At 38.7% G+C, this 21,866-nt stretch overlaps 1 protein-coding gene across 1 annotated transcript in view; it reads right to left on the bottom strand.

Annotated features, from left to right (window-relative positions):
* The window catches only part of tusc3 (tumor suppressor candidate 3), an 82,649-nt gene that overhangs the window by 11,978 nt on the left and 48,805 nt on the right, over window positions 1-21,866 (bottom strand). The window contains exons 7-8 of the mRNA XM_042485169.2: window positions 9,134-9,197; window positions 3,352-3,426 (exon numbers count right to left, since the gene is read on the bottom strand). Coding sequence (XP_042341103.2) covers window positions 3,352-3,426; window positions 9,134-9,197 — 139 coding nt within the window. The remainder of the gene's footprint in view (window positions 1-3,351; window positions 3,427-9,133; window positions 9,198-21,866) is intronic.

Raw genomic sequence — 21,866 nt, forward strand, 5'->3', positions numbered from 1 at the left:
GATGGTTGCTCTTTTCCCACACCTGAAGATGTCAGCTTTGCAGATGACTTCGCAATGGTCTCCCACGACACCACCATATGCAAGAAAAACATCTTGTCTTAGCACCCTCACCAACCAAGTAAGACTGGAAATCAGCCTGAAGAAACAGGGGACATGACCCTCACTGCATCAAACCCCCAACCAAAGTGACAAAGGGAAATTGTATACCTTGGGAGTACTGTTAGATATGATTAAGAAGCAGGCAGTGACATCAAAAGCAAACCTAGCAAGGTAAGAAGGATTTTCTGAATGCCACACAAAGTGTGAAAGCACCCTTTCTGCCCAGTACAGCATCAAAACCAAGCTAAAACTGTACCATACCTGTGTTCTTTCTACCCTGCTATGTGATTTTAGAATATTAGAGAATGACAGTAAGCAACCTCTCCAACCTCCCACATAAAGAACCTCAGAAAGCTCCTTTGTGTCCTCTGGCCTCACACCTTCAACCTACAATCACTTGCTCAGTGCAATCAGAAGATCAAAGAGACCATCATCATGAGAAGGCAGTGGAAATGGATTGGACACATCATGTGGAAATTAACAGGAAGACATCACAAGATCAGCCCTCCACTGGAGTCTAGTCATTCACCCACGTTTGTGACGGTTTGCACAGACCCCTATGCGAACATCTGCAAGCAGGCTGTTCTGCCCCTTTTTTAAGGCCAAGCCATTTTTTGCGACCGCACAGACTGTACACATAGCAAGCACACTGGCTACACAAGCTCCAATCTCTTGTTCCAAACTCCAGTCCAGTCCAAAACACTGCTGTCAAGCCAGCTGCAGCTGCCTCTGCATGGTGAAGTTAGGTTTAAGTTGGATATTCAGACCAAGGACCTAGAAGTTTCAGTTCCAGTCCTCGCATTTACTGTGGGGGGCTGACAGGGGACCCTAAATTGTACCATGAATAGAACAATGTCAACATCCATGTGACCACAGACATTCAATGCAGAAATTGTGAAAAAGGAAGACCCGAGGAAACCTGAAATTGAGCAGAACTGCAAAGTCTGAGGCAGACCTGGGAAACCATCCAAAAGTTTTCCCTAAAAAGACTGAGGAGGAAATCCTTTGTTGCTGCCCTACATGCCAGCAGGCACACAGGGCAGTAAGGATAATTGTTAATAGTTAATGTTAATTTCAAGTAGATTCTGAGCACAATTTGAGTTTGACTTGCACTCACAAATATGGTTTTTGCATTTTTTGCTGTTTTTTTGATGGATCATAGACAGATCCAGCTGGACTCCCGCTGCAATTTTGTTGCATGTGGTATTTGTATAGAATAAGAATAACTTTGACTCTTACATGAATGTGGAGATAATAGCATTAGATCTATTAGTGAAAAAAGGAGAAGCTCTGCTCTAAATGCTGGTGCTGTCAGTTTGAGAGCATGCGATAACCAACTTTTAATTGTCAAAAGATTAACTTGAGTAATTACAAGCAAACTTAATCATTTTTTTGACAAGCCAAATCAGGTTCATTATGATAATGCCACATAAATCCACCTGCTACTCAAAGTGCATCAACCATCAAGCATTCATTGGGCATATCTTAATACTGGGGTTGTGTATTCAGAGGCAGGTTTGGGGCAGGTGAGGGGTCATCTCAGTGATTAACAGGAAAGTGAAACAAGTGCCTCTCATTTTTTGAGCTGCTCCAGCTAATTGACAGTTATGCATATAGACAGCACACTAATGAAAGTACTGCGATAATGGTTCATTTACACATAGAGTGTGTGAGTATGTGAGTACGTCTCAATCTTACTCACCAGAGTTGCTGTTATAAATATAGCACATGGAAAAAAATGTCATCTCTTCTTTGTCAAACAATTTCTAATTATTCTTATATTTTTGTATATACACATATAAACATTCAGTTTGTCTCTTGTAAGAATCAATTAACCACCTCAAGAACAATATGCAGTACATTGACTTGGCAGGCAATTCTTCATTAAAGCTGCTGGCCTCAAGAATTGGTCAAGATTTCACTCATGATAATTTAATATAAATATAACAATAACTCAAATAACTAATTTGAAAATAATCAACATAAATGTGTCTTTTTTTATCAGAAAGAAATATCCTTAATAGAAAGTACTCTTTATATTTACAATAGCAACCTTGTATCTGCACAGTTATATCTGCTGTTTAATATCAAATAAAAACCAAATAACATTTCACGTAGCCTGTAGAATTTTCAACAGCACTTTGGAGCAGTTTTTCTAGGAGTGGTACCGTATTGTGTCTCATGCATGAGGCTGTAAAAAAAGAAGACTGATAGCTAGAACACATGGATGTAAACAGTGCAGAAAAAAATTACCTTTCAAATGTTTTATGAGAAAGCATGCTTTCAATATGTTTGTTTAGACCTCAGGTGAGGGACAAAGTCCAGTTATCACAACTGAAGCAAAGCATGTATATTTTCTAAACAAGTTTGTGTACACACAAAGAAACTGCATATTGTAATGTTCTTAAATTTACCTGTAACAAGGTCAAGTTGTTAATTACAGAATGCTCAAGAAAAAGACCTGTATTTGAACAAAACATAAGCTAGTGAGCAAAAACCATAAGGAGGCTCAAAACTCATTTGTCCTGCTCTGTGTAGCCTTGAGTGGTTGGGAAGCCAAGTAATGAACTGTTATTTTCCAGTTATCGAGAGTAGTGTCAAGAGGCCTTGCAAATAAATAACTGATTATGAAGTTGGCAAGTTTATGTCCAATTTTAAAGAATGAGAATCCTCTCAGCACTCAGTGTAAGTCAGACAAGATTCTGAGTGGTAAAAGAATTTCCCTGATGTTAATGTTGCAGTAACGGGATGACCTTTTCTAAGAGATCAAGCAGTCCAAACTGCAAACAGCAGCCAGGATAATTTCTTGTTAATAACTGAACCTGTGGTTTGCCTTTGGCTATATGAAAGTTTAATTAGTTTACACACTTATGGCTGAACAATATCTGCGGGTGAATAGGTATGTGTAACTTATTAAAATGTTTAACTTTTTACTGTGTTGCTATGTATTTTTTCAATCAAGAACACTTAAGTATAATGTTTTGCAGGATGTGTTTCATACACAAAGCTGAACCTCTCCAGCAGTGCCACCTCTTGTAACATTGATATCAGGGCATACACATTAGATAAAGCACCTACTGGTAGTTACAAGGTGCCACTCACGCACATGTACTCTCACAAACACATACACAGACACAGACACACAACTTGCTTACATCCCTGACAATTGTTTAACTGGAAGCTTGGAGCTTGGAAAGAGAAAGAAAAAGAAAAAGAAGAATGAACAAAAAGCTGAAAATCTTCACTACTTACTTCTCCTCTTGCCAACGTCTCCCTTGGAGGTGGCAGCCTCATTTAGCAGCACCATCCCCATGGTGATTGCAGCATCTGGGAAAAGGTTGTCAAGGAAACAACACACTTGCATACAGGAGAGGGAGAGGCTGGAAGTACACACTGCCCCAGGAAGAACTGCCAGACACGCATATGCACTGACAAATATGCTCATATGTACCCAGAAGCACTCAAACAGATTGGTGAGAACATCAGTCACTGGTACTTTAACAGCACAACGTACTGTATATATCAATGACTCAATTTAAAGATGGACGGCATGACAGCTCCCCAAAAGTGAAACCAAAACATCTTGATTGCCCCCCGGTGGCTGGTTGCAGTATAGGTCATAAAACCTGCCTCCTCTATGTTAACGGATGGGACGTGGGCCAAATGAAAACCTCAAAGCACACATCAAATATATCTTTCCAAAGATGTTTTTGTCGTTTTTGGTAGTTCTTAATGTATGTTTAAGTGGTCATATTTCTGATGAGTTTGACTTTAGTCAGTTATTTAATGCTACAAAAAGGGGAGGTGGCTTCATGACCGAAAGTTGTGTGCGTCAATCAGTGTGCTTGTGATCAAAAGCACTGCTTGTAATTGGGTTGGCAATAATGCAGCTCCACTTCCAAGCTCAAAATCATGTCCCCAGCGCAACATGGCATTGCCCTATGTGGGATGTTTTGGCTTCATCTTTGAACATGGGAAGTGGCGATATATTGCTCATCTTTATATACAGTGTATATTTATAAAGGTTGTGGACAGAGTAAGATGGATAATATAAAGGGAATCAAATATAACAGCCCTACAATAAATACTATTTAATTAAGGCTCATAACCGTCATAGTTTTTTGAGACCAGTTAAGAGATGAGGTCATCAAACTGCTAATTTTGGGGACAATGGTTTATGGTGCATTGCATTTCATTTTATTCTGTAACAGAAAATTACTTTGCTGATAGGTCACTCTCTCTATTAGTAGTGTACCAAATATAGCATACTCACTCATTCACAGTTTTACTAAGTAACACTAAGTAAAGCGTTACTAAGTAATGCTGTTACTTTTGGCGGGAACGTGTAAGGTAATTTATTACTTTCTGATATTCAGTAACAGCATTACAATGACTTAAATACAAATAGGTTCGTTACTCGTTACTCCATGAAATGAGCAGACAACTAGGCCAGTTTCACACAGCTGTGCATCAGCAGCGCGTAACATGTTGTTTTGAATTTCGGTGCCCATGTTATCAAGTGAGAGCATCCAGCAGCGATAGTCAGGAACGCCTCAGCTTCGCGTCAGCTGCAGCACGTCTACAGAAATGGTGTCTTGCCGAGTTTTGAGCGTGCCGCGTGCCTTTCTCAGCAGAACCTATGACCCTCTTGCTGTGTCATTATGAATAGGAAAAAAGATGTTTTCGAATTAATCACAGACACGGTTGTGTTATTTTTGTCCAAGAGAGGTGAAGAGATCACAAAGCAACATATGGCAACATATTACTAACAAAGAGGGCTTTTTAAAACTGAATTGAATTTGTAGTGGTACAGCTTTATCCAAGGAAAGAAAAAAAAACACACTGGACTCGCAATTCAACAGATTCTTTTTTGAGTCCACACAGTATGGTGGTGATGAAGACAACTGGACAAACATAATACACTATTACAGGAGCAGAGAACACGTATTCTTAAATGGTGTGAAACTGATGCATTACAATCGCACACACTTGTAAAAAGGTCAAAGATGCCAATCAGCCAAGATTTTGTGACAGTAACTCACTTTTTGTGTTGGTGGGATCTGTTGTTTGCTGTGCAGATACTATTTACATTTTGTAATTGCTATTTCCAATCTGCAATGTCTTTTACAGATCCATCTGACCATGGCGAGGCAGAGGTCGTATTTTGAGATTCCTCTGCAACGATTTCTGGTATTTAACTCAGCCAAGGCCATCATGCATTTGGCTTGGTTTGTGACTTTGTCTGTCTGTTTGTCAGTTGGATTACAAAAAAAAACTACTGACCTTGTTTGCATGAAACTTGGTGGATGAAGGATGAAGGATGAAGACTGGGCCAGGGAAGAACCCATTAAATTTTGGAGCAATTTAAAATCATGGGGCACATACACAAATTATTTTTTTCACTTTGCAATATACAACATTCATAGTCTGGGCTGGGGCTGCACATGGCTCTCATCTCAGATGTCACAAGCCAACATGGAGGCGTTTGAGCCAAAATGGTATCTGGTAGCAGTGCACTGCCACAACTAACTTTGTTCAAAAAATGACCAATAAATCTACCTTCTATCTCTAACAACTGACACAGTGAGGACAGAGCCAACAGTAGCTGTTGTTACACAGACATTGCCCTATAGGGCCACCACAAAGTCCTCTCTTTATGCCTGCTTTGCATTTTTGGCATCATGTGGCATCATGCTGCTCAAGTGTGTGATTTGAGACAGCATGCCGGCATCCTAGAAGTGTGATGAACATGACATGTGACACAACTGCGTCTGCCTCTAGTGTGACATATACCATATATATCAGCAGGGCTTTATAAGCAGTTACAAAGGCATAACATTGCAATAAGAATCATTTATTTTTCCTGTAGTACGACGGCTGATCTTGTCCTCTGCAAGGAGGATAAGGAGCTCCCGGACCTCATTGTTTCCTCAATTTGTGGACATTTACTGGTGCTGTTCTTCTTAAGTTAGCCACTATTTGCTACCAATCGAAAGGGGGCTAGTGTTAACGGAGTCAGCTCACAGTCACAACAGAGCATCCTCGGTAGGTTTCCGAAGTTGCTGTTGTCATGCTTCCACGGTGAGGGCGCATTATCAGTGGTACTAACAGCCTAGCAACAGTACTAATAACCGCAACAGTTCTGACAGAGCTAACTGTGTGATAATATGTTGGTGCCTTGAACAACCAGCCCGGGTAGTGTGCAGTGCAGAGAGGCAGCAATTAGCTGACCATTGGAGGCATGATTAATAATAGTTTGCTGATACATTAATGTTCTGAATGTCTTATATTACACCATTTTTTCCAGACTGACTGATCTACATTGGTACTATATACGTCTACTGTAGTATTTAGCTATTGTTCAACTTATATGACCTGTTGACATAATGACCTAAACATTCAATTATGAATAGTTCATGCAATATTGTGAACATCTCTATTTTACATGCAGGGCAGGGCTCCATTAAACATTTGAGCTGTTCTGAAATCACTGCAAAGCACAGCCTCAGGTGGCTTATAATTACAGATTCTCGTCTTCAGCATGCTCCGCATACAAATCCACATATAAGACAACCTGATGGGGTGCACAAACAAAGGCTGCCACATGGGGAGATACAAAGCGGAAACTGAGGCTCCTCCTTATGATATGGTTACAGACATAATATGCTGCCGTGACACAAGATATCTCCACATACAGCCATAGAACTGAACCATGGAAGCTGGCAGTTTGGGTGGTTGTAGGAAGCTTTGCAACAGTGTGATAATGAAGTCATAATAACAAATAGATATCAATGTGTAGAATAAGACCATGCAACTGCAAACAGAGTTTTTTACCCTGGGCCTGCAGGCATCCTCACCCACATCTGTCTACAGCAGCAGAACATCAGAAATGTGTGAAGCTTAAATAGACTGCCGTGTATTGCCACCATGGCAAGAGTCCAATCTCGCCTTCCTATTGCCAGTTCTGCCATCTGCATTTATTGTATCTGTCATGGTGCACCCTAATCATTCTGGAAAATATTCAATTTACACATTCACATGCATATCATTACAATAAAAAAATGTATTATTATTATTTTATTCCTGCTTAACTGATTGATATTTAAGTCAAAACTGGAATATTTATACAACAGTTTGAAGGCCTGCAAGTTACAGATAAAAGCTTTAGGCATTCTCCAGTTGGGTCGCAGGGATTTTTACCATGGTGCAAATGAATTGCATTGCTTGATGTTTCGTTACCACAATTCATTGATGTTGCCCCATCTGATTATTGTGAAACATACAGTAGATCATTCCCACTTGGCGAGATTGTCTGAATGCATCTGTCAGTCCATATGTCAGAATGGGAGAAATGCTACATCCCTGTTTCTACGTCAACCTAAAATGGTTCATATGCAACTACATGTGGCACCTGGTTATGTGTACGGCTGTGTATGAAGAATTAAAAAAGGTTACATCCATAGGGAAACTGCATCTATGACAGTTGTGTGTGTTTACACCACCTGTACAGATAACAAGGGTAGGTGTGTTTTAGCAGTGTGTGTGTGTGTGTGTGTGTTTCATTTAGATGTAATCAGATGGGCAGAAAATAAAAAAAAATAAACTGCATTAGTGTGGACAAACAAATATTGCTCTGCAGCAGGTGCGACCTTGGACCTGCTATTTCCCAGAGGGGCAAACACAACAGCTAGGGATGAACGGTATCATTACCCACACACATACAAAAGCACCGGCGCAAGTGCACACAGGCATACAAGCAGAGAAGAAGACAAACACAAACAGAAACAGCTATCCTGCCAAAAGTACGCAAACACACACACACACACACACACACACACACACACACACACACACACACACACACACACAGGCACAGCCTATCATCAGGGGTTGAATTTGGAACAAATCAGGCAAGGAGGTGAAGTTAAAAGAGGACAATCTCTCGTCTCTGTATTGTCTGTTTGTTCAGTCCAGCAGGCAGCCTCCCTATGGAGAATGCTACAGATGACAAAGCATTCGTGTTGGGAAAATAAATGTAGCAGCAAGAGAAACTGGATGCTTTTTTTAGACATGAACGGTAGCTTCCTGGGTTGTAATCAACCAAAGAAAATCTCGGTAGACTGAAATTCTACCAACTCTTCAATCATACAATTGATGGATGGAAGGAAAAAAATCTGCATGTTATCTCCAGATTGGCTAAATTGCAGGTTAACTCTGTCTTCAGGCAAATGGAATGTCTTAAGTGAAAAATGTATGTAATATTATCTGAAAATAAACCGTATCGCTGCACTGTATCGCTTTTCCACCTGAGCTGCGTGTGCAAGTCCGCCTTACCACTGAGCATTAAACAGGACTGAAGAAAAATCTGACATACTGGACACTTTAGAAGGCAACTCTGGGGTTGACAATGTCTTATACAATGATGCTTATGTTAAATATCTCTGTAACGCTTAATGCTCGAGAGAGACTTACAATTTCTAGCCCAGAAGCTAATGTTAACTTTCCTGCTGTCCCAACAAGGGCTGCAGTGAGATCGTATTCTTCTCAGAAGCTTTGTAACCCAGCCTTGAACTTGGAGACTTAGTAGAATAAAACCATATTACTGATCTGACACTGAATGTCTTTTTTATCTAAATTCAAAATGTTTCAATTTGGGTAAAATGCTGCACTCATCGCTGTCACCAGTGGTCTAATCACAGTGGAGCAGAGGCCGGAAAAATACCACAAAGACCAACCATCACAAAGTGAAAAAATATGAGTGCTGGACAACAACAACTATTGTCTACCAATCTAACCAATTGTTGACTAACCAATCGACTGTTCGGCCACAAGTTTACAGTCTTAGCAGATTCCCATGCACTTTGTTTAAGCAAATGGAGAACTGAAGGAATTTGTCGCTGAGCAGAGCTGTTGGTCATTTCACAGAGAGCTAAACTATTATGGATGATTTGGATTTTGTAGCCCTGTGTCTTAATTTAATAAATGTATACAACACATGAAACATACAAACCCAAATGCTTTAGTGAAAGGATACTCAGTAGAAGGATGATATGAGACTCGGCCACAAACTGAGCCTGACTGCTGCCATGGATATAACTCTGTCAGGGAGAGAAACACAGAATAAAAGACGTAATTACTTTAAGATTGTTCATTACACTTGAAAAAAGGTCACACTGGATTACATCCTCAGTAAAATTTCAAATTGAAAAAATAAATAAAAATGCAGTAAATAAATAAAGGGTTAAGTTATGAATGTTGAAAAGCAGGGCTGTCCGGTAAGCAAAATCAAACGGAAAAGTTGGAAGCAATGAATAAAAGACAGTTTGGAAAATCATTCATAAAAAAGGCCATAACCTTTGTGAAAAATGTTTAAGTTACAGAGAGAGTAAAAGTCTACCATTCCGAGAGAAAAACTTCTAATTGCTTAAGAAGCTGGCTTAAAATGATGCCCAACATCTCTTTATCTTTTGAGTACTATAACTGTCCCCAATATAAGTAAAGTGGGCTTGGCTGTCGCCAAAATGGTGCCCAGTTCCAGCTCCTGTTTTGCTTCATCATGATGGACACATGGGATCTAGAACAAAGTGGCAAGTAATTTTTCCTCCCAGGGCAGGTTTTAACAGCAGCAATTTGCTTTTGTGTGTATGATGCAACCATACATGATTTTGCCAAACTTACAAACACCATTTGTGTTTCTGTTTGTGTTTGCAGAACAATTTGAAAATGCATGTGTGTTTATGTGTGTAGTGTGAGTCATAAAGAGTTCTCCCGTGTAGTGTGTAGGCGAATAGAGGTGCTACCTTTTCACTGAGTTGGCAGAGAGGTCAACCTAACCGTGCAGTAACATTTACACATACAGACACACAAAATATTGAATAAACTTGCATTCACTGCCCAAACTCTAAATGGAGAATATCAGTGTCCACTGTCATCAGTATTCTATGTCAAATTGGTGTTTGCATTAGCAGTCCTGAAACAGAATTTTTTGTTAAAACTGATTGGCCATGGTTCTGATGAAAAAAAAAACTTATCTGAACTTCTACTGTTTAGAGGCACATCCAAGTAATGGAAGACAATTCATTTCTTCTTAGGTAAAAATGAAATTCACAAGTAGCCAAGCCCTTTTGTAACACTCATGTACAGATAGGGCACAGTACTGGAACGCATTTCCTTATATGGCAATTTTAATGGTGACTGATGATTATCAAATCCCATGAACGTGCATAAGGACATTCATTTAGCCTTTGCAAAGTCTTTACATTTAGCATTGTTATTTAACTCTGACAATGCATTTGTATGTAAATGTATTCCATCTCGCCAACCACTCTGACACATCACTTCAACGTGTCATTTTTCTCTGTATAGATCACAGCCTGTTACAGTCAGCAGCCATTGTCTCAACCATTGAAAAAAGTCTCCCACACAGCACAATGCTTAAGGCTGAAACTCTGCACAAGCAAGCGTCTCTGATAAGATGTCAGAGGCCCAATTCGACTGGCATGTGTCTGTGTGTGATGGGAGCAAAGCTGAGAAACAGACAAAGGAAGACAATGTGGAAGTCGTGTGGAAATGACACAAATGGAAGAGTGATAGGAAGGAAGTCTTTCAGCGTGTTTCGCATTGTTTGAATCCCAGCAGATTATTAGCGTCTGGGTTTACGGCACATCTAGGATCTGTTTTTCCACTTGACTGCCCTGGTGTTCACTTCTTTCCCTATCAGACAGGAATAAGGATGGGAAGATGAATATAAAATGACAAAGGAGGAGGAGTAAAGGGTGGACAGCTTTTTCTTGCTTCAGTGGAGATAAATGAAGAATTTTTGCACTTGAAAGCAGACATGAAGACGACAAAGGCTCAAGGCTGAAACGGATCCTTTTGTCTTCAACACAGACCTGTTGTTCTGCATTAAGTGGGAGTTTTGAATTGTTATCAAGCTGCTTTCTTTATTGACTGACAAACCAAGGATTCTTTATTACTACCATGAAAAGAGTTTGCCTTAGTTGCGCTGCACTTTTTGGAAGTTGGTGAGAGATTGCTTTTTGCATTCCTAATCACTATGTGAGAGAATGCCAGTTCAATTCGGTCCTGCATGAGGAAATCTTTATCTTTAATTTCTTAAATTAAATCAAGAAACAAGTATAGAAAACCACAAACATCTTTTATTTTTATCTTGCTGACACAACATTCTTAGTGGCTTTTGGATTTTGGATAAGCATGTAGGAGATTGACTTGGGAGGTGATTAACCAACATTCTTGTGAAGCACTATGCTATTGTGTATGTGGTCTAGTTGTGCACTCAAATTGCCTTGTATGTTGAACATTTGAAAATGAAACATGGCAGGTGTTTTACAGGTCCTCCTTTATACTCTGGTCCAGCAATCATTTAAAATGAGAGCCTTCCCTTTCTTTATCTGGGCCTATACATTCACTCAGTTACCAGTTTATAAGGTACACCGAGCCACATCCAATACACTCAAATACAACAGCTCTGCAATAAATCCTACCTTTATGAAACTTTATAGGGGTAGACAGTCTTACAAACACTGACACTGACAACACCACAAACTACAGCTATTCATAAAGACTTAAACGCAAGAGCAACATTGAAAGAGTGTGGCAAAATAAACACAGCTGAATAAACTCTCCTCTGTGAAGCTAAATTTAATATAACATAAAGGCATTGGATTGCACCAGATTTAATTTGTGTACAGTATGTTGTAGCAAACTACTGATTTATAGCAGCAATCTCATGCACACAAATGCACTTACTTCAGAGATTTTGTACAAAACAAGTGTAAATATGATTACTTTTTAAGGATTGCTGCTAATATTATTGGAGAGCCTTTAACTTTTTTAACCTGACTTTAGAAAGTTTGGAAGACGGCACATTTTGTCCCATTTTTGAAGGGCAGAGATCTATCTAATCCTAACAACTATATTTCCATATCTAAACTTTCTGTTTTAGCTAAGGTCTTGAAAGGACTTAAATGTAATCAGTTCAAGGGATTTTTTTATTAAGACATGGAATTATCCATGACTTACAGTCTGATTTCAGGAAAAAAAAAAACACACCACAGTCACTTCCACAATGAAGGTTTTAAATAACTTCATAGATGCAATTGACACAAAAGAATACTGTGCTGCAATATAGCAGCACAAAAGCTCTTGACACAGTTGACCTCTCTGTTTTGTTACAAAGGCTTGTTTACATAGGACTCTCTTCCAAAATGGTTCAGTGGTTTGAAAACTACTTGAGTGGTAGAATGCAAAGTGTCCAAGCTGATGGTGTGTTTTCTAGCTTTTTGAATGTACAAAATGGTGTCCCACAAGAGTCCATATTGGGTCTTATTTTATCCACTATTTATATAAATAATTGTGCTGCAGTGTTAGCAATACAAAATTATGTTTTTATGCAGACGTCACTATTTTGTATAGTTATGCCTCATCTTTAGCAAGTGTGGTTAAGGAGCTGCAATCTGCTTGTTATGTAGTTCAGAGTAATATTTGTGAATTGAGACTTGAACTTAACCCTGACAAATCCAAAATGATGTGCTTTTAAAGGCGATGATGTAAAGCAGATTGTTACTTCATGTAATCAGGTGACTGAACGAGTCTCAACTTAAAAATACCTGTTTTTTTTTTTCTTTGAAGACAATCTGTCTTTTCAACATCATAACAAGTGTCTTACAAAAAAAGCCCAGGGTGAAGTTGGGTTTCTGTTACAGAAACAAATGCTGTTTCTCTTTTTGATTGATTGAAAAAATTGATCCTTGATTTTATCAGAGATTCAATGAGCAAGGGCATGAGCGAAAAGTAAAGTAAAGTAAAGTAAATATGAGGCATTGAAATAGAGGTACTTTGAGAGAATGGCACAGCTGTGCCATGTCATAAAATGCCAAGTAACTATCCCATTTGCAAACCTTAATTGAATGAGAGAAGTTCAGTCGCCTTTTTGGGAGACTGTTGAACAGTCACTCAGGGAAATGACTGCTAAATCAAGTACACCGCGAGTATATGAGAAAGATTAAAGGGAATAGGGTAGAGAACAAAATAATTACAAAAAACATCACGCAAGAACTGAAAAGCCTGGAAAAAACAAATTAATGAGACACAACTGCATCAGTATCCTGGGGTGGAAAATCTCTTCAAAACTAAACAAACATTACTTCATACTATTTTTCAAGACACCGCTCTCAGCATGTTGCCTCCTCAACATAAACAGAAACTGAAGATAGTGGCTATGAGCAAGAGCAGTGCTCGGGGGATGAAAAATTCCTCAATCCATGGCCAGGCACTTCCAATTAATCTGATGGATTAGAATGCAGGAGTTCCATTCATTAGTGTGCAGAGCCGAGAGTGTGTGTGTTTCAGTGTATGTAGCTGTGCATGTGTATACTGAAAACCAGTGAGTAAATGCAGGTTTGTGAATGACACTATTTAGGAAGAATTTGTCTGTGTGTGTGTGTGTGTGTGCGTGTGTGAGTCCCTGTGGCCGTGTGTATTAGAAATACGTAAAACAACATGGTGGTCTGGAAGAAAAAGTAGCCACAGCTCATTGTGCTAACATGGAGATGTAGAAAAGCTTACTTCAGTGTCACGCTCTCTAACTTGTTCATTCTCTCTCTTACTTAATCAGACACGTTACCAACGCAGGCCACATACTTGTTTGGAACATGGAGCCTTTGAAATGTGTTTTGGTGCTGAATATAGCCAGGTATTATTCAAAAAATGACCTGTTTTACATATATTTAAATAACAATGGACTGAGATAAATGAATCACCTACAGTATATTACATATAGATGAAGACAGCTTCAGGTGCTTCTGCCACCAGTTTACTACTACATATGTGTTGAAAGCATAAGGCAAGAGAACTTAGTCCCTTCAACAAAAGCTTATCTGGAGAATCAAAAAAGAACCTTCACCAATGTACATCAAAAAGAAACAAAAGCTTTTATGTGTTAAGTGTATAAAGCTTTAAACATACAAATCACCCCTATCTGTAAGTGATGCAACAGAATGTGTCAATGCTTGAATTTTATTAGCGCCTGTCTCACATCTAATCTGAGCCACAATGCCTGACCACCTGTCAAGGGCATGGGCAAGCACCTGATTGCAGCCATTTAAAGTTTCTCAGTACTTCACAACTTATTCATGCAGTCTTAAAAGTACATTTTCAAGATGTTTAAAAAAAGAAAGCAATTACCTAGAACAGCTGGGCACTGTTGATTTTAAGCAAATGGTTCTTAGGCAGGAGTAAATATTGTTTATGCAGTGAACTACTCTAAGCTTTGCATTTATGCACACCTGGTGCACGAATGAGTATGGCTATAATGGTTTGAACATTTGTGCCAAACCAACATGGTGAACCAAAGTTCCTCTTTTAGCTGTATGCAATTGGAAATTTGTGCTGAGGTCAGCACAATATCATGATTGGCATATGAGTCAGTAAAACTATGGCGAGCCCAGATGAAAGGAGGGAGCCGGAAGACCTGGACAGGTACAACAGTAATGGAGAGAGAATTATGTATCAGATAAGGATCATGTGTCAGCATGGGTCTACTGGTACAGGGGAATACATCAAACATGCTAAAACACATTTGACAGCATCCCCCCTGGAATGTGTCAATCAAGGAAAAGAAAACCCTATTTTAACTTTTTAATTTAAAAGTATGAAACATGCTTTTCAGTTTTATAGTCTATTTTGACTTGTTAAATTTGTGGATAAGGTTTGCTCATTGTTCGTACTGTGTAAAGCAGAAATGTTTCTTATTTCAAAAATAAAGAATAGTTTACCAAAGTTGTCAAAATGCTTCCCCAGTCAGGATTTTGTCTGTCCTTGACTCTTGTATTAATGCCTGTTCAAAACAAATTTAAAAAAAAGTGAAACTGAAAGTTGCACTGAACAGTGACTCCAAAACTGGGGTATGAACCAAATCGTGACATTTGTGTACAGTTACACTCCCACTAGTGAGTACTTATGACAGTGTATCGGGGATCTACTAAAAATAGTGATCAGGTTCAACTGAATGGAGAAACATGTCACCAAGAGATACTTTTTGGCTCACTGATATATAATAATACTTTCTGGTAAACAATAGGAGTATGAGATGGAGATTAGGATTTGCATACAGGAAATACTTGTTAGTAGGACTGATTTATTGTTTTTGGTCTTCTCATTGAGTTTGTGTGCAATAAGAAAAATATAAAATATCAGCACTAAAATCTCTCACTTAGTAGTCAGTGTTGTCCAAACCAAGCCATCTTCACATTTAGTTCTGTAACAGAACTATTACATGCTGTTACATGTCAATGTCGTTTTAACTGTTGTTTTAACACACAGCATGCTGACACATACCATTTTTTTTTAAATAGCTTCACTATGGCTCACCTTCATAAAATTAGGCAGGTTCACGCTGTGGAGCTGTCTGGTACAACTTTAATCTGCTGCTGCTCCAATTAATCTGATGGATTAGTTTCTTAAGAGACCCACTTCTGCGAATGAGCTCGAAACATCAAGTCTGTTTGTCTTTAAATAACATGGAACAATGTAGTGTAAGTGAAAGAATCAGGCTGACAAGTAAAACGAGTAAAATTGTCCTCTATAGTTTGGGATGTAATGGTCAAAGACAGTTTACTCAATTAATTGACCCATCTGTTAAAGCCAACATTAATTATTATGTTGTGAATTTTTCAGCATTAATCATTGCATAATTGCTTTGCATGCCTAGGAAAAACAATGTTTATTGTAGGTTGTCTAAGGCAAATGAGAAGACAATTAGTATTCTACCCACCTTTTTATTTACCATATCCTTTGGTATAATAAACACTTAAAATGCACTGAATAATTTGAACACAAAGAGAGGTCTATGCAAAATATAAACTCAGTGATGAGATTATTCCTCCAGAGAGTCACGAGATAATAAATGGTAAAAGGTTAGCTCAATCAAAAATCTATATCAACGTTAGAAGTCTAAAATATGTCTAGACCTTTTCAACCACCTCCCCTGAGGATAATTTACTAAAGTATGTTTTTTTTTTTTTACATTAGCATGCTCTTAGATCAAGATCTCAGGTCCATACGTGTTTACGTTCTTTCTAATACAAGCACCAAGATGTGAACAGCACTGAGTGTGTCTGTGTTCATGCACTCATTTGAATACATTGACATTAAAAAGCCTTGTTTATATAAGAACTGCATAACACAGCCCATTTGTCAGACTTCGAGGCAAATTAGGTGTCTGCACCAATGCAGGCGTATAATATGCATTTACATATACACCCGCACACACACAGAGAAAGGCCATATGCATCTCACATGTTTATTGTTGTATTAAAATAAGGTTGAGAACAGACTTTCACAAAAGGCTGTCAATAATTTTCTTAATGTGTCACATCTTAGTGTGCTTAATGTCATAGAAAATATACTTGACAGGAACCTAAGCACCAATAAAAAAATGTAATAGTTGGCATCAGTGGCAAGTTATGTCAACACTGATAACACAATGTATGAGCAATGAGTTTAACGCCTTCTCTTGACTTGACCATTCTCTCTCTAACACCAAACTGCTGTAGTGTTAGCTGTTAATAGCTGTGGGCCAGATAACCTTTACAAATAGCTATATTCATCCTTTTTCATCCCGTATCATGTATTTGTGTGTATAGTGTGTGTGAGTGTGTGTGTGTGTTTTGTTTGGTAAAGGTCAGGAGGCACTCAGACAGGAAGAGGGATAAATGAAAAGTCAACAAAGCAGAAAGAACAGAGAGGAGAAAGAGTAAGTAACAGAGAAGAAGAGAGATGGAGTGGAAATATGTGCTTCATTTATATAAACAAAAGATAGGTATGACTCTGTGCATTGTTGCGAATGGGTATAACGATAGGCAATCAAGGAAGTGAACCTTGTGAGGTACACTGAGTAAGAGTGCCGGCTAAATACGTGCAACATAAAATGAAAACCAGAGCATGAAAGAGAAACCCAATGGAATGACTGTTTGCAGGATGATAACCCTGAACTGAATCAGACCTGTAAACTAAAAAAAAAATAAAAAAGATTTTTTTTTTTCAAAAATAGAAATAAGTCCTAGAAAGTTTAACAGTTGGCAAAAAAGCAATTCAAGATTTTTGTTTGATTGTAAGAATTTAAATATTTCCTTATTAAACAAGACACAAGCTGCAGCACATCAATGATTAAATGTCTAACTAACCAGATCTGAGAGCATATGGGGGGATTTATCCAGTACAGCTGAGGGACTGTGGGCAGGTTCACTGAACACTTCATTTGAACAAATATGGTAGTCGATTTTAGGGATTCAGGTGATGCTTTAAAATCTCATTATCTACTCACTGTTTATGCAGTTCAATGTTTACACACTCCGTGGAGAGTTCAGTTTAATTACCCAAGAGTCAATTAAAGCCATTTAAAAACTGCTTTTTTATATATTTATTTTTTTAAAAACATGTCAATCAGGAAAATGAGGTGACTTCTTATTTCCTCAAAGGACTATGTTTAATTTGTGTTTCGTTTTTCAGGTATATATGGGGGGGATTTCATCTGGTGGCAATGAGCTGTAAAACAAAAAGAAAAAAAAAAAAAGGAGCACACACGCAGGCTTGCGGCTAAGTAAACTGATGGCTCAATCCACAGGCTGTCCAAATAAAGCTGAACAAGAGAAAAAAAAACTTTGCACTTTCACTTACTATTTACCACTGCTGAGTTGCCCTTGAGCAAGGCAGTTAACCCCCTACTGCTTCAATGCATTATCTTGGTGGCAAATAGCTGAAGCATCCCATGTGTGGGTGTGTTAGACAGTGAGTGTGAGTCTGATGATTTTCAATGTAATGGCTCAGTCACTCTAGCATCGAAAACAAACATCGAGGCTGAAAAATGAAGCCAACAAAAAAACGGGAGTTCCTCAATTGCCCACTTGAGAACAGAGATGAACATGTTTACAGCCTATTGAAAAAAAACGATGTTGGTCTCTATAGTTAAGGAGGGTTATTTCAATATAACTCACTCCTTTACATATAATTAAAGTGAGTGACAGGCGGTTTGCAATATGTCACTATGAGCATATGGAAAGTGTCTATGAGTCAGATCCACCCCTTGCTCATCTACAGCTATGCAATGAACGAATCACCTGCTGCTCCATTATGAATCGTCAAAGTCAACACTGAACCCCAAATTGGCATTGTTGGCAAGTTGTCTTAACAGTGCTGACCTTTAAAACCTGCTCTGTTCCAGTAAATAAATGTGCCACAAAACAGGGATGGTTTACAGGCAGTTATGACATAAGAGTCAATGATTCATGTTTTTTATTATTTAATAATAAATGTGAACTTATTACCCAATTAGCAACGGAGATATCTAGCTTGCTACCAAAAATCAGCTAACACAAAGAGCTTCTCTCTCTCTGTAGCACCTCTTTATTAAAAAAAAAACATGTACAATCCTAAACACAAAATGCCAGATTAAAAAAAGGTCCAGTACAACAAAAATAGAAGATTTGAGGATTATTGTGACTGACTGGTGCTAACCTGGCTGTCTGGTGTGATAGCTCGCCAGCAAGTCCTCTATCTTTCCTTGTACACCAATTTCCTCTCTACTTTTCTCTTTCTTTCTCTCTCTCTCACCTTCAGGACATTTGTGTTGAATAAATGGTTCTTATTTACAGTTTTCTGTGAAATACAATGGCTCCAATCATTTTGTGTGTGGCTGTGCAGGTTCTTGGGTGAAGGCGACCAAGTGTGGGGACAGAGAGAGAGATGGTCAATGTCTTCTGGTCTGAACAAATATCCAGCCTAAAGGACCATTTATTTCACTGCTTCACTACACTGTTCAATTCTCTCCATATCGGCTCAAAACACCCAGATAAACTCACAAGTATTCCCTTACTCAATCAAATGCACGCACACACGCACACGCACACACACGTGCAGGTAATAAAAAAATAAAGCAGCACTCATTCACTAACACACACTTTGATGCCCTCTGCAAGCTAAAAGTCAACTATTTGCAGAGAGCCAATAAAAGTGACGGCAGTGTTTCTTTAAAATATGAACGGTTAGCAGTAATGTAGAGAATGCTGCTGCCAACAGCCATCAACCAATCCTGTGAAATCAGCTGGAAATATGAAAATGTCATCAGCCAATAGTGTGGAAGTAATGAAGTGGTTGGTGATAGTGAAAATCAAGAAAGAAACACTGGCTTAAATGCTTCACAAATGTACCCTTTGCTTCTCTGAGATCCCCCCTCCTTCAAGGCTGAGACAGGTTACAGTTTGTTAATATTTTAACTTCGTCAAGACAATTTTCAATACAAAACTTTACAATGAAAAACTCAAATAAGGCACTTCTACCCTTTCCTTCTTTTCCTGACCTCTACTCCTTTCTCACAAGGCTCAAAAGCAGTTCAGCTGTGAGACTTTTTGATGTACATGACTGTTTGTAGTTTTTTTGAGTGGGTTGCTATACTTTGTGTGAGTTTGTGTGCATTTCTGCAGTAGTACCTGTTTGTATGTGAGCTTTGGTTATGCCCCATGTAGGTGTGTGTATACAATTGTTGAAGCCTAACTGCGTCTATGTCCTGTGTGTGTGCGTGTGTGCGTGTGTGTGTCTGTCTGAGCTAGCAGTATTTTCTTGGCTGCACAGTGAGACGCTCACTACAATTTCATCTGCTTGGTTGTGCCATTCGTCAGTTGACAAATCCTTTCAATATAGTCTACCTGGCCTTGCTCGCTCATCATTTTAAAGGAATTACACTGTCTAGGGAGGGGGTGGGGGGATGGGGAGTGGAAGATTAGAGAGGAAGGTGTGAGGAAGTAACACGAAAAGAGAAGGAAAGTAGAACAGGCACGATAAGGCAGGTATCAGTTCAATATCATCTGCCCATTTCAAGCTGTTCACTTTTGGCAGACAGGGTAAGAAGAAAAGAGGCATTTAAAGAGAGCATAGGTGGGGGGGTGAAGGTGGAAAAGGTGTGATGGGGGAGGGAATTAAAAGAGAGATAAAGGCCATTTACACAAGATCTAATGACACTATCTCTGCAGCTCTTTAGATTGGGTGGCTCCAAAATAGCAATCTGGCCTAGAAGCCAAAGAAAATGTGGTTGGGTTAAAGCAAGTCACTAGGGTTATCAATGACGCTAGAGCTGTTTAAGAAGTATGATTAAGGGTAGGCTATGAGGCTAGGCCTATGGGGGGCTTAACGAGAGGTTAGAGCACAGCAGAGCCTCCTCTCAACAGGTTCACATACTGTAATTTCACATTAAATTCAGATACACTCCATGGTCCCTTTAAAAAGTACTTGTGTGCAATATAATGCAATCCAATGTAAAAGCTCTTGACAGAGCTAACATTTTTGAAATGTGTAATATACTGTAAGCATTTGACTCCATTATACGGCACCTTATATTTTAGCAGCATTTGGGAGTTTACCTCATATAAGCATTGGTGAGAAGAATATGGAAGGATCATCTTAAAATGAGCACACACTTAACGGTCCAGTGTGTAGGATTTAGAGGTATCTCATGATGCTTGCAGAAGTGAAACTTATCACAGGTGCCAAAAATACTGTTATTCGTACAAGGCTGTAAACAAGTTTAGTTCTGCTGTAAAGTTGGGCATTTTAACATGGGAGTCTCTAGGGATTTACTCTGTTTTGGAACCAGCCTCAAGAGGCCATTCGATTAACTACAGTTTTTGGCCCTCTGTATTGGCTTCATTTTCAGGCTTGGAAGTTGACATTTGATGTAGAACAACATGGAAGAGGACCCGCTTCTTTTGCAGATATAAACTGCTCATTGTAAGGTAACTTAAGCACATAGATTGTTTTCAGGTAATTATAATCTCATGAAAACATAGTTATGAATATAATATTCAATATTTGCCCATAAATGTCCCTGTATCCTACACACTGGACCTTTGAGATGTATTATGCATCCTCCTTGGGTTAATTTAATTTACAAAAATAAACAAAAAGTTTCTTATTTTTAATATGTTTGCTAATACTGTAGAATTCATGAAACTAAATAATTCCTAAGCTTTTAAGGAGTTAAGCTTGGCTGTTCTCTCTACAAACACCAAAAGCTGAAGTGGCTATCTAACAAGCCACAGGCGGCCGTAATACAAGATTGTGAATAACATATTAAAAAGCTTCTACTACACAGTGTTGCAAAGGTGGCTCTTCATACCATCCATTTTGTTGTTTAATAACAGTATGACATATTATAATGCATTGAATGTCATGGCAGGTACTTAGCTTTTTACCTACATTCCCATTTTTATCTTGCACTTACCTAAATTGCATAGTATCAGGACAAAAAAATATTCAAATGAGCAATAACATACTGAATATATAAAAGGGGGTGCGGGTGTTAAGTGGTGTGGGTTTAAAATATACTGTATAGGCAGCTGATTAGTACTGACTGTGGTAACTCGTTATTTTGACAATGACATGTCATGTCATGTGATTCTTTGAAAGTACTTCCCTGGAAGTTAGTCTCTAAGATAGCAAACCCCTTTCATTAAGAATACAGCATGCATTGTTAGTTGCACACAGAAAAAGCAAGATTAACTTAATTATTGTTACACATTTTCATCATTCTTTGAACACTTTCATTTAACTCTTTTCAATTGTTTCAGAAGCTGCCTTTGCAGTATGCTAAAATCCCAAACCATAAAACCCTGAACTTTCTTGGTAAACTTGTAGCCCATCTCCAGCAGGGCACACAATGGGCCCTCCGCCAGCTCTTCAGCCTTTCTGCTCCTAAC

This window comes from Plectropomus leopardus, chromosome 3 (genome assembly GCF_026936395.1).
Source record: "Plectropomus leopardus strain MGB_pleo_1.0 chromosome 3, ASM2693639v1, whole genome shotgun sequence".
NCBI lineage: Eukaryota > Metazoa > Chordata > Actinopteri > Perciformes > Serranidae > Plectropomus > Plectropomus leopardus.